At 58.0% G+C, this 26,451-nt stretch overlaps 10 protein-coding genes across 10 annotated transcripts; 6 read left to right on the forward strand and 4 right to left on the reverse strand.

The window, feature by feature from the left end:
* Positions 1-212: 212 nt before the first annotated feature.
* Positions 213-1,553, forward strand: PSEUBRA_000138 (Polysaccharide deacetylase; the record flags this gene model as incomplete). Its single annotated transcript, XM_016435768.1, has 1 exon — positions 213-1,553. One exon carries the CDS (start codon positions 213-215, stop codon positions 1,551-1,553), a length of 1,341 nt encoding a protein of 446 aa, XP_016294745.1.
* A 69-nt stretch (positions 1,554-1,622) lies between these two features.
* On the reverse strand, positions 1,623-3,593 carry PSEUBRA_000139 (GNAT domain protein; the record flags this gene model as incomplete). Its single annotated transcript, XM_016435778.1, has 1 exon — positions 1,623-3,593. The coding sequence occupies one exon, from the start codon at positions 3,591-3,593 to the stop codon at positions 1,623-1,625; it is 1,971 nt and encodes a 656-aa protein (XP_016294746.1).
* Positions 3,594-5,344: 1,751 nt separating this feature from the next.
* On the forward strand, positions 5,345-6,970 carry PSEUBRA_000140 (Glycoside hydrolase, family 5; the record flags this gene model as incomplete). Its single annotated transcript, XM_059464317.1, has 1 exon — positions 5,345-6,970. The coding sequence occupies one exon, from the start codon at positions 5,345-5,347 to the stop codon at positions 6,968-6,970; it is 1,626 nt and encodes a 541-aa protein (XP_059321032.1).
* A 241-nt stretch (positions 6,971-7,211) lies between these two features.
* Positions 7,212-8,294, forward strand: PSEUBRA_000141 (uncharacterized protein; the record flags this gene model as incomplete). Its single annotated transcript, XM_016435763.2, has 3 exons — positions 7,212-7,700; positions 7,766-8,158; positions 8,235-8,294. The coding sequence occupies 3 exons, from the start codon at positions 7,212-7,214 to the stop codon at positions 8,292-8,294; spliced, it is 942 nt and encodes a 313-aa protein (XP_016294747.2).
* Positions 8,295-8,681: 387 nt separating this feature from the next.
* On the forward strand, positions 8,682-9,508 carry PSEUBRA_000142 (Phospholipase/carboxylesterase/thioesterase; the record flags this gene model as incomplete). The annotated part of the gene is made up of 2 exons (XM_016435774.1): positions 8,682-8,907; positions 9,018-9,508. The coding sequence occupies 2 exons, from the start codon at positions 8,682-8,684 to the stop codon at positions 9,506-9,508; spliced, it is 717 nt and encodes a 238-aa protein (XP_016294748.1).
* A 119-nt stretch (positions 9,509-9,627) lies between these two features.
* Positions 9,628-10,689, reverse strand: PSEUBRA_000143 (Alcohol dehydrogenase GroES-like protein; the record flags this gene model as incomplete). The annotated part of the gene is made up of 1 exon (XM_016435786.1): positions 9,628-10,689. The coding sequence occupies one exon, from the start codon at positions 10,687-10,689 to the stop codon at positions 9,628-9,630; it is 1,062 nt and encodes a 353-aa protein (XP_016294749.1).
* A 4,161-nt stretch (positions 10,690-14,850) lies between these two features.
* PSEUBRA_000144 (uncharacterized protein) lies at positions 14,851-16,335 on the forward strand (the record flags this gene model as incomplete). Its single annotated transcript, XM_016435756.1, has 1 exon — positions 14,851-16,335. The coding sequence occupies one exon, from the start codon at positions 14,851-14,853 to the stop codon at positions 16,333-16,335; it is 1,485 nt and encodes a 494-aa protein (XP_016294750.1).
* A 587-nt stretch (positions 16,336-16,922) lies between these two features.
* Positions 16,923-20,055, reverse strand: PSEUBRA_000145 (Platelet-activating factor acetylhydrolase; the record flags this gene model as incomplete). Its single annotated transcript, XM_016435780.1, has 3 exons — positions 16,923-17,018; positions 17,108-17,130; positions 17,739-20,055. The coding sequence occupies 3 exons, from the start codon at positions 20,053-20,055 to the stop codon at positions 16,923-16,925; spliced, it is 2,436 nt and encodes an 811-aa protein (XP_016294751.1).
* A 477-nt stretch (positions 20,056-20,532) lies between these two features.
* Positions 20,533-22,572, reverse strand: PSEUBRA_000146 (uncharacterized protein; the record flags this gene model as incomplete). The annotated part of the gene is made up of 1 exon (XM_016435777.1): positions 20,533-22,572. The coding sequence occupies one exon, from the start codon at positions 22,570-22,572 to the stop codon at positions 20,533-20,535; it is 2,040 nt and encodes a 679-aa protein (XP_016294752.1).
* A 631-nt stretch (positions 22,573-23,203) lies between these two features.
* On the forward strand, positions 23,204-24,042 carry PSEUBRA_000147 (GNAT domain protein; the record flags this gene model as incomplete). The annotated part of the gene is made up of 2 exons (XM_059464318.1): positions 23,204-23,609; positions 23,687-24,042. 2 exons carry the CDS (start codon positions 23,204-23,206, stop codon positions 24,040-24,042), a joined length of 762 nt encoding a protein of 253 aa, XP_059320946.1.
* Positions 24,043-26,451: the final 2,409 nt, after the last annotated feature.

A 26,451-nucleotide genomic window follows, 5' to 3' on the forward strand; every position in this document is an offset into this window, starting at 1 on the left:
CCCTTCGCGGACACTGCAACTGCGGTGCGCTCGAGTACACCCTCGACGCCTCTCCCGCCAACCTCCGCCTCTCTGCGTACTGTCACTGCACGCGCTGCCAACGCATCAATGGTGCTCCCTACGTGTGGACCACTCACTGGGCCAAGGATGCCGTCACGTGGTCCTCCCCTTCTCCCTCCAGCAACACGGCCGACTCGCAAGTCCAACAGGTGATGGGCGCGGGTGTGACCACTGCGGCGCTGTATGAATCCGTCGCAGGTCGCAAGTGGAAGCTGCGCTGTTCCGAGTGCGGCAATCCGATGGGCTCATGGAACTCGGCCAAGCAGCAATGGTCTATCTGGCCCAGCACACTCGCTCGCGCCAACGGCGACGAAAGCAGTCTCCAGGGCACAGAGACGTTCCCTGCTACGGCGCACATGTTCTATGGCCCATGGAAGATCGCTGATGTTGCCGATGGGTTGCCCAAGTACCTCGGCTATCCGAACGAGTCCCAGCAAGTCGATCGCTCCGCCAACCCGCTGCCTGTCAACTTGAGCAACGATTTCAACCCGCACGATCCACGCGATATGGTCGGGTACGGTGCCAACCCGCCCCACCCGCACTGGCCGGGTAACGCGCGCATTGCCATCTCCTTCGTCCTCAACTACGAAGAGGGTGGTGAGAACCTCACGCTCAACGGCGACGCGGGCGCCGAACAGTACCTCACGGAATACGGCGCTGCCAACGGGTCCAAGCCTCCTACGGGCGTGCGCAATTTAAGTGTCGAGTCGGCGTACGAGTTTGGATCGCATCGCGGGTTCTGGCGCGTGCTCGACCTGTTCAAGCGCAACGGACTGCGGTTTACGAGTTGGGCAGTGGGTCGGGCGGTGGAGCAGAACCCAGCGGCGGTGCGGGCGATGGAAGACGCAGGGTGCGAAGTGGCCAGTCACTCATACAGGTGGTTCGACCACTCGTTGATGGGTCAGGAGGAGGAGCGGGAGCACATCCAGAGCGCGGTGCGGGCGATCAAGGAGGCGAGCGGGAAGAGCAGGGAGCCCCGCGGGTGGTACACGGGACGACAGTCGATCAACACCAGAAGACTGGTGTATCAGGTGTACAAGGAGATGGGGCTGGAACACGAGCTCTACGACAGCGATGCGTACGACGAGGATCTGCCGTATTGGGTCCCTGCTCCTGATGGGACGAAGGGTGAACACCTGCTCGTGGTGCCCTACACGCTGGATAACAACGACATGCGATTCGCCATCACGCCAGGCTTCTTCAACTCGGAGTCGTTCGCAACGTATCTCATCGATGCGTTCGAGACGTTGGTGGCCGAGACGTTTTTGCCCGAGAGCAACCCTATGTCGGTGCCCAAGATGATGAGTGTTGGCTTGCATTGTCGGGTGGTGGGTAGGCCAGGGAGGTTTCAGGGTCTGCAACGGTTTGTGGAGCATGTCAAGCGGAGGGATGCCGAGCTCAGGGAGGGTGGCGGTGGGGGAGTGTGGGTCGCGACCAGAGAGGAGATTGCCAATCACTGGAGAAAGACTCATCCGCCTCCCAAGAGCGGTTAAGCCGACACACATGACACAGACTCGCAGGTTGGCTTGGCAATGCATTTGACGTATTCCTACAATGTGTGATCATGATCGCTCGAACTGATACCTCACCCTATCCGCTGCGAGGTAGAATACCTGCTCCTTGCCTTTCGACTGGCCGGACTCCATCATGCCGCCCTTCATCTTCTCCACCTGATCGCCGACTTGCGCGGCCAATCGCCCGTCCTGCATCTCGGTCGGCAGAATCGTGAACCCGAGCGGTCCGCACTCGCAATCGGGGCAGAGCAGGTACTTGACCGTCAGCTCCTCGCCCGGGTTCAAGCCTAGGCTGAGATGCGAGAGCAACGCCGCCACGTCTTCGTCCGAGTCCTCCGACCCGCTTCCGCCGCGTTTGTTGCGCTTCTGCTGCTTGCGCTTCTCCTTCTCCTCGCGCTGTCGCTCCTTTTCTTCGCGCTTGAGCTTGTCCTTTGCTTCCTTCTCCTGCGCTTTCGTGGGCGGCGGGCTCGACACTGGCTCAGGCGGGGACTTCGGTGAAGTGGGATCGCTAGGCACCGTCCACTTGAGATCGCGTGAGAAGCCGACGTTGTCAAACTGCAAAGGCCCAGCTACCGTCCAGAAGCCTTTGACGCTGGTGAGCAGTCGATGGGAGGCACCGGCGCTCGCTGCGTGCAGTGGGAACGCAGGTGCCTGTGGCGGCGACGGCGAATTGGGCAGCTCGAGGGACGGATTCGACAGCGGCCCGGACTCCTTGCGCGTCCACTCGCCCGCACCTTTGGCGAGGATGCAGCAACGACAATTCTCCATGGGACAGTAGAGACGGGCCAGGTTGGCGCCTGTGTCGCGGTCAACGAGACGTGCTTCGAGCGCCATACCCGCGTCCTCGGCGGGCGTCTTTGCGGCAACGGCTTGGCCGAGGATCGAGGTGTACGTTTGACCGGGCGATTTGCCGGGTTGAGACTGGGCGGCGAGCGCAGCCATGATCGAAGCTTGCGAGGGCATGCCTGGCGGCGCTGTCTTGGATGGGACGGCGGAGTTGGCAGGCGGCGAGGCGACGAGCTTCTTGTCTTCGGTGATGGGGGAGGAGACGATGGGAGAAGAGAGCGATTCCGATTTGAACGCTTGGTTCGTGTCGATGGCAAGAGGGCCCGTGGGGCTCATCTTGAGCCCGGCTGGTGCTTGGGCTTCGTCGCTCGCCGTCGAGGTTGCTGAAGCGGTGCGTGTGAGTTGCGATCCAATGCGACTGCCAGTGCCGCTGCTAGGAGAGGGGTAGACGCTGCGCCTCATCTCGAGCCACTGACCGCTGCCGTACTGGACGTGACTGACGCACTGGATGCGGAAGCCGACCTTCCTGTACAGACCCGTGAGCTCTTCATGTGCTAGCAGCGCCAGCGTCTCGTATCCGCGCTTGCCCTTGTCACCCTCCGGACCCTTGCCCTCTTCCGCCTTGCGGACGCGTGAGATGTAGTTCTCGAGCATTCTTGTGGCCAGCCCCTTCTTCTGCATCTCGGGCGCGACACACACCGAGTGGATACAGACGATGCGTGCGTCTTCCGAGGTGTCGTGCGTCGACATGGAGCGGAGCGTGAGTGCGGGCGCAGCGGTGCCCGTGATGAAGCCGACGATCCTCCTCCTCGGCTCGTTGGACACGGACAGAGGACCGGCGACCTTGGGCAACGGCAGGGGCACAAAGGCACCCAAGAACAGATGAGGAGCGGCCGTCTGACGACTCAGCAGCCTCTCGTAGCTGGCCGCATCTTCAGGAGGGTAACCCTCTACTTCGAGCGCGTGAGCGGCCCGCACCTCTTCCGGGTGAACGTAGTCAAAGATGAGATTACGGGGCAGAGCGGAGGTGGCAAAGGAGGTGGAGGCGCTCTTGTTCTGCGAAGCGGTGCGCTTATGGGAGCTCGTGGGCGGAGAGCGTTGGGAGGATTGGCTCATGTTGGATGTGGAAGAAGAGGAAGAGTTGGAGCGTGTATTGGTGCGACCGAGCGTGTTGGTGATGGTCTGGTACAGCGTGGTCGAGTTGTGAGCCATATGGCTCGGCGGAGGATGCATTTTGGGACAATGCTTTGCGCTCGTCAGACGCGGAGTGGGGTATATGCAAGTTGGGTGGGCCAATGTGCCGAAATGAAGGGCGGGTCTTGCTCCTAAAGCTTGGTCGTGTGCACCAAAATGCAGTCCGATGGATCAAGACAGGGGCGAGAACAACGAGAGGTTCAGTCTTGCCGCTTCAGCGATGTGACACGCAAAGAGGATCCGGTCTTGCTGCGGATGAATGTCTGACGAGAGTGATCGTAGAGATTAAGTCGAGCAAAGCTGTGGGTGCTTGCGTCGAGTGGCGTGGGTCTACGCGGAGGTGTTTGTCATGGTCGTGGTGGCAGGCGTGAGTGTGGTGGCAAGAAGGGAAGCAAGTCCATCGGATCTTCCTCTGGCCAAGAAGAGGAGGAGGAGCTGCTGTGATTGGCGAGCCCATCAGATTGTGAGAAAGTTGATTGACTGCTGCTGCCGAGAGTATGCAGTGGGCCAATGAGAGAGGCGACTTTCTGCCGAGATTGCGAGGCCCAAGCTGAGCAGCGGCGTGATATTTTCGTCGTCAGGACCGACATTTCGGCAATCTTGAGTGCGCCAGTTCAGCCGCTGCCCTCTACCCTGAGCCCTGCTCCCCTTCATAGCCTCGGTTCAAGATTAGAACGTGTGTCGTGCCTGAGCGAATTCAGCCTCAGAGAGCCTACTCATTCGTTTCCGATCAACCTATTGTCGTTATCTTTCCTGATTCTTCCTGACGCAACGTGCCCGTGAATGAGGTCAATACGTTCTCGATATTGCGATACGACGATCGAGCCTGTTCGTAAACGGGAGGGAAGGCAGGCTGCCGCAGACAAAGGCAAGCTGTGGTCGGTCGATTTTCGGCGCCGCGCTGAGTTTGATATCGAAAGCTTGTTCTCCCCCACTCCTCTCATCTTGGCACGAGGAGGGTGAGACACGCTTTCTCCATCAACTGCTGCTTCCCCGCACTCATGCAAGATGCACCATGTACAAAGGCATCTCCGCAGTTCGCAGAGAGTCAGACGCTCAGACATCCATCAGCATGGCTTGACGGAGACACGAGGCAGGCAAGCCGGACAGCGGGAAAACCGAAGTGGCACCGTGAGAAAATGCCAAGACTCTGAGTTGATTGCCTCGTTCGTGCCTTCTGCTCAAGCGTGTTTCGGTTGTGACGGTCAGCATCGACTCGAGTATGACCTGCCATGAAAAGGCGCACCAGCCACTTTACGATGAGTTGCTTCCGATCTTCGTTGTCGACTCAGACTCTCTTGACCGGCGTCCGAACCGTTTCTGCAGCCGCGAAAGGGAGGACATGTGACGAGGGCTGGCTGCCAGCCAGCTCTGTCATTGCAACTCGGCTTCCCCGCATCGTGTGCTTGGCAGCCGGGAGACATCCGCACCTCCGAAAGCTCTTGGCTTGGATGGCAATCCGGCCTTCGTGCCATCATCTGCTCTTGCCGACGAGCCTGACTCAAGGGGTGTCGATCGGGTTCTCCGATGGAACGATCTCCTCACAGCCAGATCCGGGTCTTCCATGCCGCTCGCGCGCGTCTTTGCGTCATTTTTGGCGTTGTATGGCTGTGTGAGCCATCCGGCTGCGCACAGCTTCACAAAGTGGAGGCATCACCGCTCGAGCCTCCTCTTCCTCGTCTGAGACAACATGCTTATCGCTCAGGCCCCATACATGCTTCTTGCTCCGTGATGAACATCACCTTGGTATAGCTGTGACTCCAGCACACAGGCATTCGTGATTTGTCAAGATGAAGAAGTTCCTCGGAAAGGTGCAGGACAAGTTCGATGCGGCTGCGGCTGGCCGATTCGATCAAGCTGGTTCTTCAGCACCAGCTAACTCGCAGGCACCGCCGCCTACCTCGGTCGATGCTCCACCCACTAGACGAGATATCTATCTGCATCGAAAGCAGCGTGGTGTCAATCTCGGCTCGTGGTTTTCTCTCGAGGGCTGGCTCACGCCTTCGCTCTTCCAAAAGGCGAAAGAGCCCAAGGGTAGCGAGCTCGATGTTGTCGCCGGCATGGACCCCAACGAGGCCAAGAGTATGCTCGAGAACCACTGGGATAACTTCATCAACGATGGTGACCTCCAGTGGATGGTCGACCACGGCATCAACACTGTTCGCATTCCCGTCGGCTACTTCCACTTCCTCGCCGGCCATCCCAACGAGCAGATTCGTTCCTTGCTCCAGGGCACAGATTACGAGAAGTTCGGCTTCATCTACCAAGGTGCCTACAGCCGCATTCAGCGCGCTATTGAGTCTGCAGCTGGTCGCAATGTCGGTGTGCTCGTTGACCTTCACGGTGCACCCGGTGGTCAGAACGCCGACGGTCACTGCGGTGTAAGCGGTGGCAAGGCATCACTCTGGAACTCCAGCAACGATCAGAGGAAGACCGTCGAGATCCTCAAAGCCATGGCATACGAGTATTCTCGCTTCGAGAACGTCGTCGGTCTCGAACTTATCAATGAGCCCAAGAACTCGGGCAAGCTGCAAGGCTTCTACGACGATGCCATCGCCCAGATCCGATCCGTCTCGCCCGAGGCTGCTTCCCTCCCACTTTACCTCGGCGACGCATGGGACACCAACCACTACACAGGCTATGTCGGACAACGTGCTGCCGCCAACAACTTCCTCGTCACCGACTATCACCTCTACCGCTGCTTCACACCCCAGGACCACTCGACGCGCTGCGAAGACCACGCGCGCAAGCTGCATCCCGGCACCTCGCCAAACCCTACCAACACCGATGGCTGCGGCGAGACGGCTGGCTGGCTGAAAAGCATGTCACATCGCTGCGGTGGCTCGCTCATCATCGGTGAGTGGAGCGCCGCCCTCAATCCTTCCTCCCTCCACCACCTCGGCGGCGAGGACCAGCAGCGACCCGCCAAGGCAGAGTACGCCCACAACCAGTGGAAGAGCTACGACAAGTTTTGCGCTGGCTACTTTTTCTGGACGCTCAAGAAGGAGGGTGCGCCCGATACGGGCTGGGGCTTCTACTCGGCCGTCGAGCGCGGTGTGCTTCCGCAGCACCTCGATCCGCATCGTGGACAGAGAAAGTCGGTTCAGGAGATCGAGGGCGCACGACAGGGTGCGCAGGAGGGCGCGCTGTCGAGTCACGCGGGCTACTGGGATCAGCAAAAGGGCGGACCGTACGAGCACTGGCGCTTCGCTGAGGGGTTCTATCTCGCTTGGGCCGACTCGCTCGAGTTTATGAAGGCGGATGAGTCGAACGAGATTGGATTCGTGGGGCAGTGGCAGAAGACCAGGACGGCTGCGCATGCACAGGCCAAGGGACAGGGCAGCAAGTTCGTCTGGGAGTTCGAGCACGGCTACCTCCAGGGTCTGTTGGCGTTCAAGTCTGCTGCCTATCGCTGAGCAACACAGATCATGTAGCATACTTCTCTCACCGCACGCCTTGACATCGTGAACTCCGGGACGTCGAGTGCGGATTGCTTCTGACGATGAAAAAGGTTGTGTTCGAGCTCCCGATGTAGTGGCTTTCGCGGGCCGAATACGCGCGAATAGCCGACCGAGTCTTCTTGAGGACCCTGAACTCGGTTGCGTTCGCACCTCCTCCCTTCCTTCGCATTCACCACCACATCTTCCTTCCGCAAGCATGTCGACGACGCCCTCACCTCCGCAGACGCTAGACTACGTCTCCGGCAGCTCCGACCCCGAACAGCAGCTGGACCTCTACCTGCCCGCCTCCCATTCCGCCTCGAGCCTGATCGTCTTCATCCACGGCGGTGCCTGGCGCACTGGTTCGCGCAAGGATCACGTCGACCTCGCCAACTACTTCTGCTCCAAGGGCAAGGCCGTCGCTGTGGTCGACTACCGGCTGTCTATCAAGGAAGAAAACACGGGAGAGGTGAAGAACCTTCATCCCGTCCACGCGCAGGACGTGAATGCGGCGCTGAGCTTCTTGCACGCTCGCAAGGATGTGCCGCAGAAGGACTGGATCGTTGTTGGACACTCGATCGGGGCATGGTTGACGCTCGCAGCTATCGTCGATGGAGAGTCAAGGCAAGGCAATGCGGAATACCCGAGACCGATGCCGCAGCCGGACAGTGGCGCGCGCGGTTGCATCAAGACTTGTGTACTGGTTGTAAGTAGCCTCCCTCCCTTTGACGCGATTGGGACCGTAAGCTGATTGTGGCTTCTGGTCTACAGGATGGTATCTTCTCGGTCTCAAAACTGCTTCAAGAGTACCCGGACTACGAGAGCTTCGTCGCACAAGCGTTTCTCCCTCAACCAGGCCCGAGCAAATACGACGTCGTCTCATGCGAAACATGGCCATTGGCACTTGAGGGGAAAGATCTGCACGTGTGGCACTCGCGAGATGACGAGCTGCTCTCTTTCCGCCAGAGCATCGATGTGATTCTGCACCTCGATAAGCAGCTCACTGATGCGAGTGCGGAGAAAGGAACGCAGGTGACGATCCCGCAAGATGGCCTCGCAAGCACCACCACAGTGAATGGGGAGAAGAAGTCGATCGCCTCGGTCTATGGGAGCGTCAAGATTCGGAACAGTACACGGCTGCATGCTGATTTGACAAGCTTGAGGGTAAGTAAACTCGCGGGCGAATGGAAGTACTTTGCGATGACGAACAGCGCTGACTCGAATCCCGACACCTCAACAGGGCGCACACGACGACCTGTTGCACACCGAGACCTTCTGGGACCTCATCCTTAACCTTTGAACAGCACCTACAAGCATCAATCTTGCAACATAGAGCGCAGCGCGATCGCTTTCATGTTTACCATATTCTACGACATCGTGCGTGTCTATCATCTGAGATGAGGTCGATGTGGTCTGTGAATGGACTGCGTTGAGGAGACCAGCTGACATGTCTTCAACGTCGGAGCGGTTGAGAAGGAGCGCACAGACCCTGACCCACTTAAGCTTTTTCTCGACCACGAATTTCTTCCGTCTTTCAATGCCTCCTTTCTTCCTTCGTAACCAACGTTCATCGCCTGTTCATCTCCTTCGCATCCTCGTCACGATCCTGTCTCCACTCTATCTCATCGCCACCGCAGGCTGTCTCATACTTGCTATCAGCTCAGCATTGTATCGACTTCACTCCGAAATGTCGGTGCTCAAGACGCTCATCATCAACCCGCGCTCGGGCGTCAAGCCCACCGCCACCCTCTTCTTCCTGCACGGTCTCGGCGACTCGAGTGCCGGCTGGTCAGATGTAGCTCAGATGCTGTCTCAGCGTCCGTCGCTGTCGCACGTGCGCTTCGTGCTGCCCAACGCACCCATCCAGCCCGTCTCGCTCAATATGGGCATGCCCATGCCTTCGTGGTTCGATAGTAGGTCTTCGTACTCGTGTGCGTGCGCCTGCGCGCTCCTCTTCCCGCCTACCATCGCATCCATTGACTGCTACTGACGTCTCTTACGCAATTGCTCTTTCTTGCTGAAGTCCTTGCCCTCGATGACATTTCCGGCTCGGAAGACGAGGCGGGGCTGCTCAAGTCGACGGAGGAGATCAAGAAGCTCATCAGCGCCGAGAACGACGGCACGGCCAAAGGTCTCGATGGGCAGGCGATCCCGAGCGAACGAATTGTGGTCGGTGGCTTCAGCCAGGGTGGCGCCATTTCGCTGCTCGCTGGTCTCACCAACACGAACGCTGTTGCCGGCGTCGCGGCACTGTCGACTTGGTTGCCACTGCGCGCAAAGATCGCCACCCTCCGCACACCCACTTCGAAGAACCTCAAGGTCTTCCAGGCGCATGGTGATGCGGATCCAGTGGTGAGGTACGAGTACGGACAGCGAACGGTGGAGTTCCTGAAGAACGAGTTGGGACTGAGCGACGTCGAGTTCAAGACGTACCCGAGGATGCCCCACTCGGCATGCCCGGAGGAGATCCGTGATCTAGCGGCGTTCTTGGAAAAGGTCATTCCGGCTCAGTAGACTGTCACACGCAAGCCATGTACAAGACATCATACGATTCCAGTCGAGATAGCATTTCGACGATTGCTGCTACTTTAGAGACCTGCGTGACGGAAATCTTTCTTTTGGGGTCGCGCCGGTCAAGCGCCATCCACAGTGATGATGATCTTGCCGACATTCTTGTTCGCCTCCATCTCGTCGTGAGCCTCCTTGATATCCTTCCACGAGTAGACCTTGTGGATGACGAGCTTACTTCCCTCCTTGCCCTCGCCGTCTCTCGCGCCGTGGATGAGCCTTTCGAGACCCTTTTCGCGAACGAAGCCCTGAACCAGATCGCTCTGGTACTCAACGGTGCGACTCCTCAACGTGGACCCTTCGATCCTCAAGCGCTTGAAAAGCAGTTGAGCGATGACGGTCTCCTTGATCTTTGCGCCGCCCATGAAGGCGAGCATGACCATCCTTCCATCCCTCTTGAGACTCTGCAGATTGCCATTAAAGTACGGGGCGCCGATGAAGTCGACGATGACATCCACCGAACCAGCTGGGCCTTTGGCACCGGTATGCTTGGCGAGTTCCTCGGCCCAATCGGACGTCTTGTAATTGAACCCCTTGTCTGCGCCGATCTCCTGGCAGAACTGGATCTTCTCTTCGGATCCGGCGGTGATGTAGATCTTACCGGCGCCAAAGGCACGGGCGAGCTGAATGGCGGCTAGACCCACACCACTGGCTCCGGCGTGAATCAGAACGTTCTCCCCTGGCTGCAACCCGCTAATGGTCCGGAGAGCCTGGAAGGCGGTGAGGTAGTTTTCTGGGATCGCCGCCGCTTGGATCCAATCCAGCTCGGATGGCTTCTCCAAAATCATTCGAGCCGGAACCTTGATGTACTCGGCGTAGGCTCCACCGACGGCAAGACCGAAGACTTCCTGCCCCACCTTCCATTGCACATCCTTGAGGTTCTTGGTCGAAACAATGTGACCGGAGAACTCGACACCCATGATGGTGGGCGCGTGCGGTGGGAGTGGATACTGACCCTCGCGCTGCATGATGTCCATCCGGTTGAGTCCGAAGGCTTTGATTTTGACGAGCACCTCGTCGTCCTCGAGCGTGGGGACGGGCGAGCTGCCGAGGTAGAGCGAAGAGGAAGGTCCCTTGCTGTCCTTGACCAGGATGGCCTTCATCTCGGACGGGATCTCGGTCGACATGGTACGGGTTTGGACGCGGGGGCAAGCTACGCGTTGATGTTGAGGGAGAGCCAAGGAAGCAGATCGCAAGCTTGTTGAAGCGAATGGAACTCGTGTATAGGCGCGCAAAGAGACTCTCCCGATGTTTGTGTTGATGGTAGAAACGAAAGACCGAGTGGTGTTGCGTACAAGGGATGACATCGCACGGTTGCGAAGTTGGTGCAGAGTTTCTGAACCGGCTATACTTCAAATCTCCGGGCTGGATAGCCGGTGCAGTCAGGTGAGATGCATGTCAGCTTACACCTTCCAGCGCCTTGCTTGCGATAATCGTTCTGATTGAAGGCAAGTCATTTGTGTGGGAGTACTCACAATCGGAAGATCGCCTTTTGGTTGTACGGATCATACCTGCTGGAGATACGCAAGGTCAGGGTCAAATTTGAACGTCGTCCGGCGGTCTGGTGACACGGCGAGAGAGAGCACGGACATCGAGCTCGCTGCACGATGAAAACTCCACACCCAATTTCCCTTATCTGTGTCGATTGCGCCGCTCTCACATCTTGTACAAAAGGCGGATGGATCGGTCAATCGGGGTTGATCTGACCGAGCTTGCCCCCAATAGCGCGTGGTGACGATACGATGCTTGCCTGTCACTCTGTCAAGACATTGTACCCCTCCTGTACCGGTCAAGTGCGCATTGAGCAAAATGGCAACGCATCCGTCAGAGTTCTAACAGCCACGGTCAACCGAGTATTGACCGACTTGCTCTGCAGCAGGGATGAGAAACTTGTAGTCGGCCAACCTACCGTTCATTAAAAAGCATCATCGTGCACATCGAGTAAATGACAAGGCATGCGGAAAGTCGTCGTCGCCGTTGGCCGGAATGCTGATCAGGACGATGACTGACCGATCCATCCCAAGTTGCCCCGATGGGCTGTCAGGCGCATCCGTCGGAATTCACGCCTGAGCACCTTCGAAACATCCAAACGGTACCTGCAGCATGTATATGTTTAGCCCAGAGGCATGACGAAGCAAACCTTCCGAGACAGGCCATCCCGTGCGCTTCCCGAGTTCGACTGACTGAGATGAGATGGCGGAGTGACGGAGAGGTGCGTTCTCGACGCTCCGCTTCTCTGCTTGGCATGACGGTGCGCGGCACGAAGATTCCGAGATGACTGTTACAAGTCTTCAGAGACCACCTTTTGAAGGCCCGCAGTGCACAGTCATCGTTTCGAAGACGAGTCGACTCAAATTCGGCGGTAAATGTGATACACCTTTGTCGACCTGCATCGTTTTTCCCCACACTCCGACACGCGCACTGCCAGAGCGAAACGCGGTCGATGCCGAGGCCTGCAAGAGTGTCTCGCCAAGTGTTTGGCAGCATGGTACCACCGCTCGATTCGAGACAGAAGTCAGCATGCCTCCGTCGGAATACAGTCGGTGTCAGCGCGGGCGAGCATTCGGGATTGTCGTGCCGGTACGCTTTGCGCCCGGACGACATCCAGCAATGTGATTTGCAGAGCGTACCTGTCTCAGAATGTGCTTGCTGCGGGAGGATGAGGTCGGAGCAGAGAGACGGATGGCAGACTCAACGACGTGTTTGGGATTCACAGACGTTTTGCTCTCGACGCAGAGTGAAAATGAGAGAAGGCACTTCTGTCGATCCGAATCCTCTATGATTTCCAGGAACAAGCCGGAATTAAGCTTGGCGATGAGTTAAGCGCGTACCTGAATCGACAGTGCGTCGAAGCGACCTCGTGATGACCCTCTGTGTCTGTACGCTCGCTATGCCCACCCTCGCCTCATAACCGAGTCTCCTGCCTCAACGATGTTGACCCGAAGGAATTGGATGGATGCTTCGACTGGCCGGTCTGGCCCCCTCAGACACTGTCCACCGGCAAGGAGCGTCATGGCGATGTCGTCGTACGCATTGGGTTGAGTTCTTTCGGTCGGAGATATCCGCTCGATCGGGGCATGCACGGATGGCTCTGAGATCCGACCGATCTTGACTCGCAGTGCAGAGATGCAAGACCCACAAACAAGCGTAGAGCAGATGAAGATCTCGACATTACGCGCTATGGCGGATCTAGAACTTGCAATCGAGCTAGTGGTCAGGCAAATCTGCAAGCGCCTCTCAATTGCCGGTAGCCGCGCATGCACATCCTGTGGCTTGCACATCCCGGACGCGGTCAGTACGAAATTGCTGGTCCGATGGGCCAGAGCGAGTGGCTGCCGCTGCTGCCTCGCTTGGGTCGAGCCAGTGGAGTGGATCGACCGGAAGCGTAGAGCTTAGTTCAATCAGCTGATATGGGCACCGAGCACGGGATCACGGGCGTGGGTGGCTTGCACAAGCGAGCAAGGTCCAGACTGCCGTCCATTTCGGCCGCAAGCGTCTCATTTCCACCTCGAATCTTCGGATATCGGATAGATGCAGGGGGCGGGCCCGGAAAAACACGCCAAAGCACACGCTGGATGTGCATGTGGTGGAGCGTCGCCGGGCTTGGCACTGAGCGACGGATCGGCTTCATAGGCCAAGTCAGAGGCAGAGTCTCCGTCAAGGGAGGATGTGGATGCGGCCGGGCAGACGAGATCGGACTCGCCTAGGGACCGAATGTTGAGCGAGATGTCGACCGAGATGAGCGTTGTTTGACACTCCGCTGTGCTGGCGCTCCAGACCCTTCTCGCTTGGAGAACAATAAGATCGAGGCTTTGACAGAGAGCTCATCCGCCAAAATGAAATTTCCGCATTGAGGACCAACTGTGAGCGGACATTTTGAATTTTTCATCGCAGGGTGTGAGTCTAAACTCAGTACCGAGCCGCGCTATGACAGTTTCATCAGCGCAAGAAAATCCAAAAATATTTATCTAATATTATAATGCAAACAAACTTGTATCGAGATTCGAGTGCTGTCATCGTAGCAAGATGGCAATCCGCCAGCCAAGCGCGGCCTCTAAGGTAAAACATGGCTTAGAGCCTGCTCGTCCAACCCCTTCATCCAACTCTCCCTGTGCTATCCAAATCGTATTGTTGGTCCAGACTCTGGTCTCAGGCGCTCATTGTCACTACCGTGCAATGCACACAGTCCAAGAGCCTCTCGTCTGCTCAGCCGTTTTGCCTGCAAAGTCCCCGCGGAATTTCCCTCTGTCAAAGAGCAGACCTCTTCATGTCGACATGACACAATAGCGGTCAACCGCCATCGGTTGCCTTAATTGCTATTCATTCTGCTCGTCATTGCAGCTGCATGCAGGGCATCCTATTGACCCTGTCTCCTTTCACTCGTCCTTCTCATTCAAGTGTCAAGTCTCCCTCATTCAAGTGGCCAAGCAAGCTGCTCTACGAAGTGATTGGCGGCACTCTTCATCCCTTTCTGCCGCAGGGGCTGCCTCTGCTCATGTCAAACAAAGAGGTCAACCGGGCACAACGCCGGTCAATCGGCTTGACTTAAATCATTGTTTCGACCCCGTCGGCCTTGTCTAAAGACGCTTGCGTCCATCGCCCACGCTCAGCCGTCCACCCTCTTAGGCTGTTTGATGTGCCATACAGAGCTCTAATCGCAGAGCGGTGGCATCAAGCTGAGCAGTGTCGCTTACAGTACCAATGAAACAAAGCATACAGGCGAAACGCTGCGAGTTGGCTGCAGTGAGTGGGCTGGCGTCGTGAGCAGAGACATCGTGTCTCACTACTCGACACCTCTGCTTGTTCATCACTGCTAAGAATTCAAATCCCGACTTGGCAGGCTCCGACGGTAAAAACGCATTCCTTCACTCGAAAGCAGTCCTGTCGACCATTCTCCCCACTATTCGGCCCATGAGCTGAACAGTGGAACCTCTTGCCTAACCGCCCGCCGCCGCTCGCTTGCTGGTAAAGCCTCCCTTTGAGAGTCCGCGGCCTCTGTTCCAATGGCTCCAGCTCGTCTCAATACGGTGCACTCAAGCTGCTGACACTCGCTTGCGATCTCGCTACCTTGTTTGTGGCCCAGGCTACCGGTCTCAGGCTGCGGCCTTCCTTGGATTGTGGCTGAGCGACCCCATCTCTGTATATAATCCTCAGGGCGTAAGAAGCTACGCCCGTCGTGGGCCCACCTGTCTTGACATCTCTAGCCATCCTCGCCGCCTTGTCTTTACAACACCATCGTCCAGTACAGCATAGCTCGCTGCTGTCCTCACCTACAAAGAGCCGCACAAATGTCGAGCTCGTCGTCGCTTCTGTTCTCCGACCTGCACACCGCCATGTCGTCCTACTCTATGTCTTCAGGAAGTCGACCATATGCTCCTAGGCAGTCGAGCTTCTCTACCTCGTCCACCTACTCGCGCGACAGCTGGTGCTCCGTCGCCGACTCTGACGTTTCCATCAGCTCCACCACCACTCACGGCCACGCCTCGAACGAACAGGAAGCGTTCGATCACATGATGAAGAACAACATCACCAACAACGCCATCTTTGGCTCCACCTCGCCGCGCAAGAGCAAGTCGTACGGCATGCGATCGTCCACCGACTCGGCGCGCTCTTGGACGTCGTCGTCGACCTCGTCGGTGCGCTCTCCGCTGACGCCCAGCATGCCGCTCTTCTCGCACCCGGAGCACGATGTGACCAAGACGCCGACTCTTCCTACCATCGCACTGCCCATGCAGCCCAAGGTGAGGAAGCCGCATCTAGTACGTCTCGTATCGGACGAGGTGCAGTACATTGGGCGCTCGCTCGACGTACCTGTCTCTGAAGAGGGTCACTTGGAGCGTGTCGTAGTGCCCAGGACGCCGTCCATCGCCTCGTCTCGCCGTCCCTCTGCGCCAAGTATGCGCTTCAGCACCTGGAGCGGCAAGGACGGCCTCAAGCTCGCCATGGACGAGCTGGAGGAGGAGCTCGCACGCACCATGGTGACTCTCTCGACCAACACAACGCCCAACACGAGCATCTCGCGCGCACGTGGCAAGTCGTCGAGGCGACCTCGCACCGCCGAGTCCAAGCCGACGGTGAATGCATCGCAAAGCATGCCGATGAGCCTCGCTGAGCTGGCGGGGTCGATGAGCGCTGCTTCGGCTTCCGATGCACACTTCCAGCGCGAGTCGTGGATGTCGTCGACCAGCAACGAGGACCGCAGCCTCGGCGGCATCCCCATCCGCTTCTCGGCGTCGGATCTCGACGAGTCGGCAGAGATGCTAAAGCAGTTGGACGCCGAGCTGGCAAGACCGATCTCACGCGGGTCGGTGGCATCGAGCACCTCGAGCCGCGCTTCCCGCAACAGCCCGGGTGTGCCGGCGCTCGTGTTCGATGGGCGCTTGTCGGGCTCCTCCAAGTCTTCCTCGGGCGAGGAAGCCCCGGCCAGCCCAGACAGCTTTGTGACCGCCGAGAACGGTCACTTTGCTCTCTCGTCTGCTAAGCCGATGCTCTCCCGCCGACCCACCATCGCTCGCTCCTCGTCTAAGCAGGGAGGCGGACTGTATCAGCTGTCCAAGGGGGCACGTTCAACGCCGTCGCTCGCCTCGAGCGCTCCGCCTCGCGACCCACTGCCGCCGCTGCCCAGCATGCCTGCCGGTCTCAACCTCCTCTTTGGTGGCGCATCTCTCGCCCCTCCTCGTCCATCGAAATCATCCGCACGATCCTCCATCTCGTCCGGGCGCACAAGCCCTGTCCCTTTCACCCACAAGCCTCTGCCCCCTCTGCCGTGCTAAGCATTTCATTTTCCATCCTTGCATTTCACTGTATTCTGTCTTCACTCACACTACCGGGCTGATCCTGTAATCGATACCCACCCAATGCACAGTCTTTGGAACACAACCTTACTTCTTACTCGGCTGTGGATGCGAGCGTGAAAAACACCGGGCCCAAGAGCGCCAGTAAGCGAGAGTCAGGTTCGTGCGAACATTTCAATATTATCAGTACCACCTGCACGAGGCGTGCTAGTGCGAGATCGATAGAGCGCACCAGGCTAACGTTGCAAGTCCGCCTGCGCCCGTCGCTTAGCGCTGGAAATGGTTCGATATCGGTCTTCTTGGTGCAATCGACACTAGCTAGGGTCGTGCAGAATGGCCTGAATTCACCGCTCGATGGCCAGCCACATTGTTCGATTCATTGTGTTTCGGAAGTGGGAATTGCTACGGCTTTCCCGCCTTTTGTTCATGGTGAAACCATCTCGCTCATTGTCTAAAGCCTCTCGTGCCGGTGACTCGGTCATTGAGGGCGTGGCACAATGCGGATTGATAACAGCCGGTAAGCATGGTATTGTCCAAGATAAGGCATGATATGTGCAAGCGAGAGGCTACTTGGGAGGATGCGACGAGTTGAGCTGATGAATCAACACCTTGCCTGGCCGATCGAGGCCCGGTTTGAAGCCGTTCATGTACATGAAAACCGACTGTCGCAGCGGCAGAAAAGCAAGAACGAGTCAGTCTGTTGTTCTCTCGGGAAGCGGAATGGAAGCAAAGGAAGCGGGAGAGAACGTACCATTAAAGAGCGAGGTCGTGTCTCTGTGAGCGATCGAAGGGGCAGATCGAGAGAACGGCGAGTCAGTACGGGCGACGCAAGCGGTTTTCGAGGAGGCGGACCCTTTTTGCAGCGGATGTGCTCTGCCAAGCGGGGCGCGAAATTGGACGGGCTAAAATCCGCATAGCCGAGCTGCTGGCTTAGCGCCCTCTCTCGAGAAAATTCCCGGACAGAGAGCAGCTTCACAAGCGCTCTCTGCGTGGCCTGGACCGCTTTTCCTTCCGAACAATAAGCAGGGAGCTCCCTGGTCTCGGGTAGCTTCCCTGAGAGGCGGCTAGTTGCAGCAGCACCTTCACTCCGCTCCGCTCCGCCCTGCGTCTTCCTTCCCACGCTCTAAACCTCGTCTAATGGAAGCGAGAGACCTGCATGACCGTGGTGGCTCTCCCAAATGCGTCTCCTTGGCGTGGAAGCCACAATTTGGTGCGTCGCCGATGCATGAATCCCTCGCCCTCCCGATACGAGATTCGTTCCAGATCGCCGCGCGCCTTCCGCTCGCCTGGTTGGCCGATCTCTCTCGCTCTCTCATGCATGCCCGCCCTTCACTGACACCAATATCAGCCACCCCAATCTCGCTTCGAGAAAGAATACTTACTCTTGTCCTTGAAGCGGTCGGCCACTTGTTCGAGCCGTTCGTGCACCTGTTGCACGTCTGCATCCGCATCGATCATTTGCAGGTACTTGAGGTCGGTGATGAACCCTTTTTGGCGGGCCGTTGCGAGACCAGGGGTCGTGGCGATGCTCGTCGCTCGTTGCACTGCACCGGCCATTTCCCGCGCTTCGGCGCCCATCGCTGCTGTGTCGGTCTGGCTTTCTTCCCGCAAAGATGCACAATTGGCCGCTGATGAAGCCGCTTCCGGTGACCTCGGCTGGGTCTGAGATGTGGTCGCCGACGTGGCTGATCCCTCGTGGGCGTCGACGTGGGCGTTGACGCGGTGGATCTGATTGCCGCCCTGTTCGACTTCGCATATTGGCGACTGTACCACGGTTTGGGATGGCATGATCTTCCCACGCCTCGCGGTGTTACTTTGATCCTCCGATGGTAGCGGCGTGATCGATATCGTGTTGTCGTCCAAGCTTGTTGGGGATGTGACTATCTTCGTGGTCTCGGTGGCAGTAGCATCGCTATCGGCCTGGTTGCCAACTTCTTCGTCCAAGTTGGGCGCACCGTCCCTCACGGACCCCTGTCTGTCCACCTTGAGTCCTGGCGCGTCCTCCTGCTCCCTCCACCGCTGCCGACTCAGCCCCATCTGCATATAAGTCGCCTTGCTAAACACCTCGATCGTATGCTTCGGCCCCACCGTCGACCGGAAGATCTTGGGCAGGAGAAACGGATAGTCGCTAAAGTCCGTGTGCTTACTCCCCGTCAAGGTCAACAACCATCCTCTTCCACTCGTCTTCCTCGCATCCAAGCAGATCCGTTTCAGCTTGTCGAAATGCTCCTCCCATACGGTAAACGATTCGGAGTTCAGGACGTAGAGGGGCTTGGCGAGGGTTCCATGGACTTTATGTTCCTGCTCGGATGGATCGCGTACTGGCTCGACCCAGGGGTCTAGCACCAGCGCTATCGGAAACGGATTCTCCCGTCGCATCAGCTCGATCACCGTCGCTCCACCGAACGAGTGCCCGCACAACGTAGGGAAGTCCATATCCAGCTTTCCTTTCCAATCTTCCAACGGTCGCTCAGAGCGTAGAACGCTCGAGACGGGTAACCTGGTGTTACCCGCTGCCGCAGAATGACCCGCCAACTTGGTCCCCAAACTCCTCGTTGATCGACGAACGATCTCATACCCGCGACCCGCGTTGATCTCGCTTAGCACCCAGAACGTCTCCTCGATCTCAGCGTGTCGCATCTCGATCTGATCCCTTCGCAGATTGACCTCCCTCTCGCTCGGTTCCGGTGCAAACGACTGCAGTCCGATACTCTCGAATGTAAAATATGGCACGCTTGCCTTCATCCTACCCGATGGCTTGTGAATGTGGAACCCCCGCCTGTTGGCGTGACCAGGCGCTTCTTCGCCACGAACGATGCTGCTGACTCCCGAACCATCGCGATGCTCAATCGCCGCGACGATGATGCCCTGGGACGCGAGCTCACCGCAGTACTGAGAATAGCTGAGACGGTTGCCTGCGAGACCGTGGGAGAAGATCACCACCGGAAATTGTGGGGGTCGCGCGCCAAAGTTGCCCGTGGCAGCCCGGTCCGTGTTGGCGTGAGAGGGATCGGCACGACGACGAAGCTCTTCTGGATCGGCGAGAGGTGGACCGACACGTGCGGGTAGACGCGCCGAGATGAGCGTCGTTACTATGGGACTGAGAGGTAGTGCGAAGGGACCGTATTGACCGATGTATTGGAACAGAGCGCGGACACCCGCGTGGACGGGTCGACCAAGCCACGCCGCTCGTGGGTAGCGTTTGAAGTCTGAGTCCGGCATGGGTAGGGTCGGGTAGTAGATGGTGAATAGGACGGTTTCGAGGTGCAGAGTGCATGTTTTGGAGCCGGTGGACCAAGGAGACCACGGTGTGTCGGCCTCTTCTGAGTCGTTCTCGTCGTCGTTTGGGCAGCCGCAACTGCCGCACGGCTGCTCATTGCCCTCGGCGGTAGAGTGCGGTTGATCTGACGTGCTGGCATCGGCGTTGGAGGCGTTGACGGTACTCGTGCTGGGTCCAGCCTCCGCGCTTGAAGGGCTCTGGGCAGGGCTTGCGGCTGAGTCCGCCTCTCGCTCCTTCTCCTTGCGGCTCTCCTTCGCCTCCTTGTTCTGCTTCTTGGCCCATCGGCGAGCCTTTGCAGCCGGCTTGTTGAGAACGCCAGGCTCAACGACGTTGCTGCAGAAGCTGCGCGGCTTTCGCACTGGAATCTCGAGATCCAGCACGCCGACCTTGAACGGCCCTGTGTAGGGTGGCAGTCCCATGTTGACGATGCTGCCCGCGAAGCGCGCTAAGGTGTTGCTGAGAAGATGAACGTCAAAGCATGGTTTGAAATGAAGCCTGAAAGCGGCAAGAGCAAGTTGTTTGCGTCTCGATAGGTCGCGTGAGTTATGCCTACTATCGAAGCGTTTGTTGCCGTGCCGAAAGTCGTGGTCGTGCCGAAAGACTGTAAGCTCACTGACCATCCGGGTCATCAGAAGACGAATCTGTCAAGATCTTCGGCAGGCGCAGGGTCCCCCGCCGTGATGTCATCCCGCGGCCCACGTGAGCGACCAGCATGCAGACAGGATGTAACACATGCACGAATTTCCTCTGGAGCACGATTGCTTCGGCCCCTCCTCGCGTTCACAGTCTCGCGCCGGCGATCAAGCGAAGATTCCAATCGTGAATACCATTGCTGGGTACGGACATATACATTCGAGTCGCATTCCATTTCGATGCGCTTAGAGGCATTAATACAATCACTCCAGGTTGGAAGCGACCTTCTCGGTCGCCCTACCGTTGCCAAAGATCCAGTTCCACAGGCCGGTCGACTCAGGCTTCTGGGTGCCCTCGACCTTCCTCGCGCCGCTGTGCAGCTTGTCACCTGCATAGTCGAGCCCCTCGGCGGTCTTGGACTTGAGCGACTCGTATCCGCTGTCGGCCTTGTCGCGGAGGTTGTAGAAGCTCGAATCAGCCTCGCTCTTGAGGTTCTTGTACCCCTGCTGCGACTGGTCGCGCAGGTGCTGGTACTCGTTCTCGGCGCGGTTGCGGGCGTCCTTGGCCTTGGAGTCGAGTTCGGACTTCCACTCCTTGCCCGTCTGCTTGAGACCCTTGTACTCGTTCTCGACGCGACCGCCGTCGATGTGGCCGCGCGCCTCGCCGGCGCGCACCTCGGCGTTGTACTGCGCCGCGAGGATCTTCTGCTGCGCATTGTGCTCGAGCTGGTCCTGGTAGCTCTTGGTGTGACTCTTGGCATCGTCGGCGACGTCCTCGGCCTTGCTCTTGAGGTTGAACCAGCCTTTTTGGGTCTCGTCCTTGGCATGGTCGTACTTGTCCTCGGCAGCAGACTTGGTGGAGAACCAGCCAGATTTGACGTCCTCCTTGGCTTCGTGAGCCTTGTCCTTGGCGGAGAACCAACCCGACTTGGCCTTGTCAGCCGCTTCGTCGGCCTTTTGCTCAGCGGTCGACTTGGTCGAGAACCAGCCCGACTTGGCGCTGTCAGCGGCCTCATCCGCTTTCCGCTCGGCGGCGGACTTGGTGGAGAAGAAACCAGACTTGGCCTCTTCCTTCGCCTCGGCAGCCTTGTCCTTCGCAGTAAACCAGCCAGACTTGGCCTTCTCAGCAGCTTCATCCGCTTTCTGCTCGGCCGCCGATTTGGTGGAGAAGAAGCCCGACTTGGCCTCCTCCTTGGCTTCAGCAGCCTTGTCCTTCGCGGTGAACCATCCAGACTTGGCCTTGTCAGCGGCCTCGTCAGCCTTCTGTTCAGCCGTCGACTTGGCGGAGAAGAAACCGGACTTGACGTCCTCCTTGACCTCGTGGGCCTTGTCCTTAGCAGCGAACCAGCTCTGCTTGGCGCTTTCAGCGGCCTCGTCGGCCTTCTGCTCAGCGGTGTTTTTGGCAGAACGGAGGCTGGATTTGGCGTCCTCCTTGGTCTCAGCAGCCTTGTCCTTGGCGGTGAACCATTGATGCTTGGCTTCCTCGGCGGCCTTTTCGGCCTTCTGCTCAGCCGCCGACTTGGTCGAGAACCAGCTGGACTTGGCCTCCTCCTTGACCTCGTGAGCCTTGTCTTTGGTAGCGAACCAGCCGCGCTTCGCCTCCTCCTCCGCCTCGCGCGCCTTCTGCTCGGCCGTGTTCTTCGCCGAGAGCAGACCCGCTTTGACGTTCTCGCCGGCCTCCTCAGCCTTATCTTTGGCGGTGAACCAGCCCTTCTTGGCCTCGTTCTTGGCCTCCTCCGCCTTCTGCTCGGCAGTGTCCTTAGCAGAGAACCAACCGGACTTGACATCCTGCTTCACGTTCTCGGCTTTGCGGGAGGCGGTGTCGGCGGCGTCCTCGGCGGTGCCCTTGGCGGATCGCCAGGTGCTCTTGACCTCGCTCTTCGCATCGCGGTACTTGTTCTCGACGTTGTTCTTGGCATCCTCGAGCTTCTGCTCGGCGTGGTCGACCTTGTCGTGCACGTTGCGGCGCAGAGCCTCGATCTCCTTGGAGACGGTTCCGTAGGGCACGCTGCCAGGAATCTGGCTGGGATCGTTGTGCTTGAGATCGGTACCGGGGCGAGAGATGACACCCGAGATGCCTCGAGCAGCAGACGAGCCGATGGGAGGACGTTCGTGCAGGTCGGTGGTCGCGTTAGCGTGAGGCTTGAGGTCAGGAAGCGTGTTGCTGCCCGGAGGGCCAGAGACGAAGGTGCCCCTGGTGTCCTTGGAGTACTGCTGCAGCAAAGGGTCAAAGACGTAGTAGCCAATACCGACACCTACGGCCGAAGCACCGAGGAGCGGAAGCACTCGCTGTCGGAAAGCCATCGTGAGAAATCAGGGGAGGGGATAGGATCGAACGATGGGTTGTGGTGGTGGAAGGAAGAGTAACAGGAAGCGAGGATGAAGATTGTGAAGGGTGAGCGTGGAGTTGCTGCTATTTCTGAGTCTGCTCTCAGTTGAGCGACCAGGCAGGGACGTTGAGGAAGCGAAGTCGAGCTTTCCGAGCGTGAGAAGGGTCGAGCATGCAAGCGGACTCATCCTTGCTGCCATCCATCAATCACGCTCGGTACGCACAAAGGGCACCACCCGAAAAGCAACCACTCTCCGAAGACTGACGTAGGTGCCGTTGTCTGCCCTGAAGCATCGGATTCCATGGGACCCTGACGGAGCAGCCGAGCAACGAGGCCTGCCAAGCTGTCCATCGCGAGCTTGTCAAAACAGCAACGCACAGACACGCTCTGCGCTCTTTTTGAGGCAGCCGATCCTCCACTCATGTTGGAATGACGCCGACTTGCGTCACGTCGCGGAGCATTAAAAAAGGAACGATGGCACGGACCTCTCGCACGGATGGAAGATCTACCCTGGCTCCCTCTCTTGGACCCTGAACCTATGCGATTGTGGCCTCGAGCATCCTGTTTGGTGTATCTTGCACCGTGGTGACCGCTATCGAGAAGACATGAGGATCAACCGCGACACGGTGCTGGTCGGCCGCATGACGGTTCTGGTGCCTTACCGCAAGCAGCATGTGCCTCGCTATCACGAATGGATGAAGGATCCGCTCATCCAAGAGCAGACGGCCTCCGAGCCTCTATCCCTCGAAGAAGAATACGAGATGCAGCAATCTTGGGCAGTGGACGAGGACAAGCTCACTTTCATCATCCTCGCACGTCCTGATGAGGACGTCCGTGGGACCAGATCCGCAGTCGGCGTGGACGAGTTTCTGTCCGAGTGTAAGATGGTCGGCGACGTCAACATCTTCTTCAACCAACGGCATGAAGAGGATGAAGATGAGGACAACGCCGAGGAGCAAAGCTCAGTCAAGGATGCGGTGTTCGACGCAGAATGTGAAATCATGATTGCGGGTGAGTTCAGTGAAGCAGGCTTTGCAGTGGCTGCCAAGCCTGTACTGATCGAGCTACGCTTTCCGTGACCTGAACAGAGCACAGCTATCGTCGCAAAGGAATCGCACGCGAGGCACTCGAGATGATGTTTGCGTTCGTAACATCGGATCCGACGCCTGTCGCTGCGCCCCTTGACAATTTTAGCACAGCATCTGTCCCAGCATCGACCGATACAGCGCACTGCTCGCTTCCAATACCCTCGGACTGGCTCACCTGCAAGATCTCACTCAGCAATGCTCCCTCGATCAAGCTCTTCGAGTCGCTCGGTTTCACGCGGCAGAAGGTCAGCGAGGTATGGCAAGAGGTCGAGATGCGGTTTACCGACAGAGATCCAGCACGCTTCGATCAGTATCGGAAGTCGATAGAAAGGGTACTGTTCTGGCCGGATGACTGACGCAAAGAATCGACAAGAGGTGTTTCAATCGATGTTAGGGTATTTGCGCAACGATGATGCTGGGCTATTGTACATGGGTCCAGGCTGTGTGACGTGTGATGGCCGAGAGTTCGTCTGTTGTCAGATCAAGGCCGTGTTCTGCTCGAAGATGGCGTCGGAGATCGTAGAGTCTCTTGGAGCGATGTCCGCAGGCCATGTCTGTACTGCCATTGCCGTTGCCGTTGACCGGCTCTCCCGGAGTCACGACATTGTTTTCACCACTGTCACTTGAGTGTAACGCAGGATCCAGGGTTTGTCGGTCAAGCTCGTGGCAGATCTGAGCCCAGGGACAAGCGAAGAGTCGACCTCGTGTCGTACGTCGTTTCTTGACTGCGGGACCGTCGTCCACCGTGACTTGACGCTTACTTGGAGTCGACTGATCAAAAGCAGGCGCAGCTTTCTCAGCTGCTGAGTATCCGCGTCCGGTAAGCAGATCCAGCAGTCTTGGCCTCACTGTGGTCGTGACGCTGTTTTCGATGCGTACAGGTTGGCTCGCTTCGTCGGTGTTCGGCTCTTCCTCGAGATCTGTCTCTGCGGAGACGGTCGAGCTATCGTCCTCGTCTGGGTTGCTTCCTGCTGCATCAGATTCGCCAGGCCCGTCCCTTTGCCCCTGAACATCAGAGGTAGAGAATCGAAGTCTGCTACCGCCGACAGCACCGTTCTCGGGCGACGATCGCGTACCATTGCATACTCTGTGATGTCGTGAAACAAGATGCTTGTGTGCAAACCTGCGACCGCAATGTGTACACTCGAAGGGCCTTTCTCCGAGATGTGCGGTTCGCACATGGATGGAGAGCGTCGACTTGCGCGTGAAGACCTTGCTGCATCCGTTCCAAGTGCAAGGAAATGTCGACGATGCGCCTCGAGCGCTCGTGATGGATGTCGAAATGCTTCCTGGCCGAACGGATGCTGTCTTGCCCGAGACAGAGCTGACGGTGCTGAGTGCAGGCGAAGCGAGGTTGCGAAAGACGCCGCCTCTCCGAGGTCTTGAGGAGTGAAGCTGGGCAGCTTCCTGTATGAGTTGCTCTTGTGTCAATGGCTGTGCGGGTGGTGTGCTCGGACGACACATTCGGGTTGATCTTGTCAGTAGATCTTGTTGCAAATCCCGTCCATCTTCTTCTTCCTCCGACATGGGCTCGTAGCTGTCATCGGACAGCTCCGCACGAAGATGATTTAACGCGCTCTCGTCGTTGCCTTTGAGCACTTTTGACTCCATTTCGAGCCGTAGCTTTCGGGTTTCGTGCCTACGGTAGTGCGCTCTGAGGTTGTCCTGGCGTTGGAATTGCTTGCCACAGCCTGGCCACGGGCAGACCGGCGGATGCATCTCCTTCGTGTGCGCCTGCAGAGCAGACCAGGTCGGAAAGATGTACACAAAGGGAGGTTGCCCATCAGACTCGGCATCCTGTGGCTGTGCATGCTCCATCGAACAGGTGTAGCGGCCGTCTTCGTGTGTCCGATAATGCGTCTTGCGTTTCGAGTTGGTCGCAAAACGTCTGTCACAACCAGGATATGGACAGGGAAACGATCGCGCGTCAGCAGCGGAGGCACCTTCTTGCTGCTCGTTTGTTTGTGCCCCATCGCCTTGCAGTTGTGATGTAGAGGAGCTGCCGTGCTGTTCGCGTATGTGTTGGCGGAGCTGTTTGCATTTGTGAAAGGTCAGGTCGCATCCGAACTCGGTGCATGGATAGTCATGCGCGCTCGCTCCGGTCGCTGACGACATATGATCCATGTGACAAGCTTGCACATGGTTCTTCAGTTGACTCGACGTCCAGAATTGGAGACCGCACTCCACTTCGTCGCAAGCAAATGGCTTTGCGGATGGATCCTGATGGCGGCGCTGGTGTGCTTTGAGATGCTCGTTTCTCATGTAGCTCGCATCGCATCCCGGATGGGTGCAAATGAAAGGCCGTTCGCCGGTGTGACTGCGTACATGCTGAGCAAGCTTGGCTGCCTTGGTATAGCGCTTGTCGCACCCTGCGAATGGGCAGCGATAGGACGCATCGTCGTCTCTCCTGCTGCTTGGTCCAGCTTCCGGCGGACCAGGGTGGGTGGGAATAGGAGAAGCTGGACGAGGAGCGACGGCGCCAGCTTCAGCTGCCGATATCATGTTGTGGTTGGCATGACAAGTGAGCTTGAGTGCGCCGTCTCGAAGCTTGTGTTGGCCCGGGGTGGGCTGATGAAGGTTGGTGGGTGGATGTAAGTCACGAAGATGAAGGCTGAGTTCGAGGAAAGTCTGCAGCTCGATTTTCCTGCCAAAAATTAAGGTTGACCGCTGCCCGCTCTGGCTGAGTTGGACCCTTGAAGATGCGGTTGCAGCTTCTTCCTCACCTCCTCTTCCTCTTCCTCCTCCTCCTCCTCCTCCTCCTCCTC

The sequence above is a fragment of the Kalmanozyma brasiliensis genome (assembly GCF_000497045.1).
Source record: "Kalmanozyma brasiliensis GHG001 unplaced genomic scaffold PSEUBRA_SCAF1, whole genome shotgun sequence".
In the NCBI taxonomy this organism is placed as follows: Eukaryota; Fungi; Basidiomycota; class Ustilaginomycetes; order Ustilaginales; genus Kalmanozyma; species Kalmanozyma brasiliensis.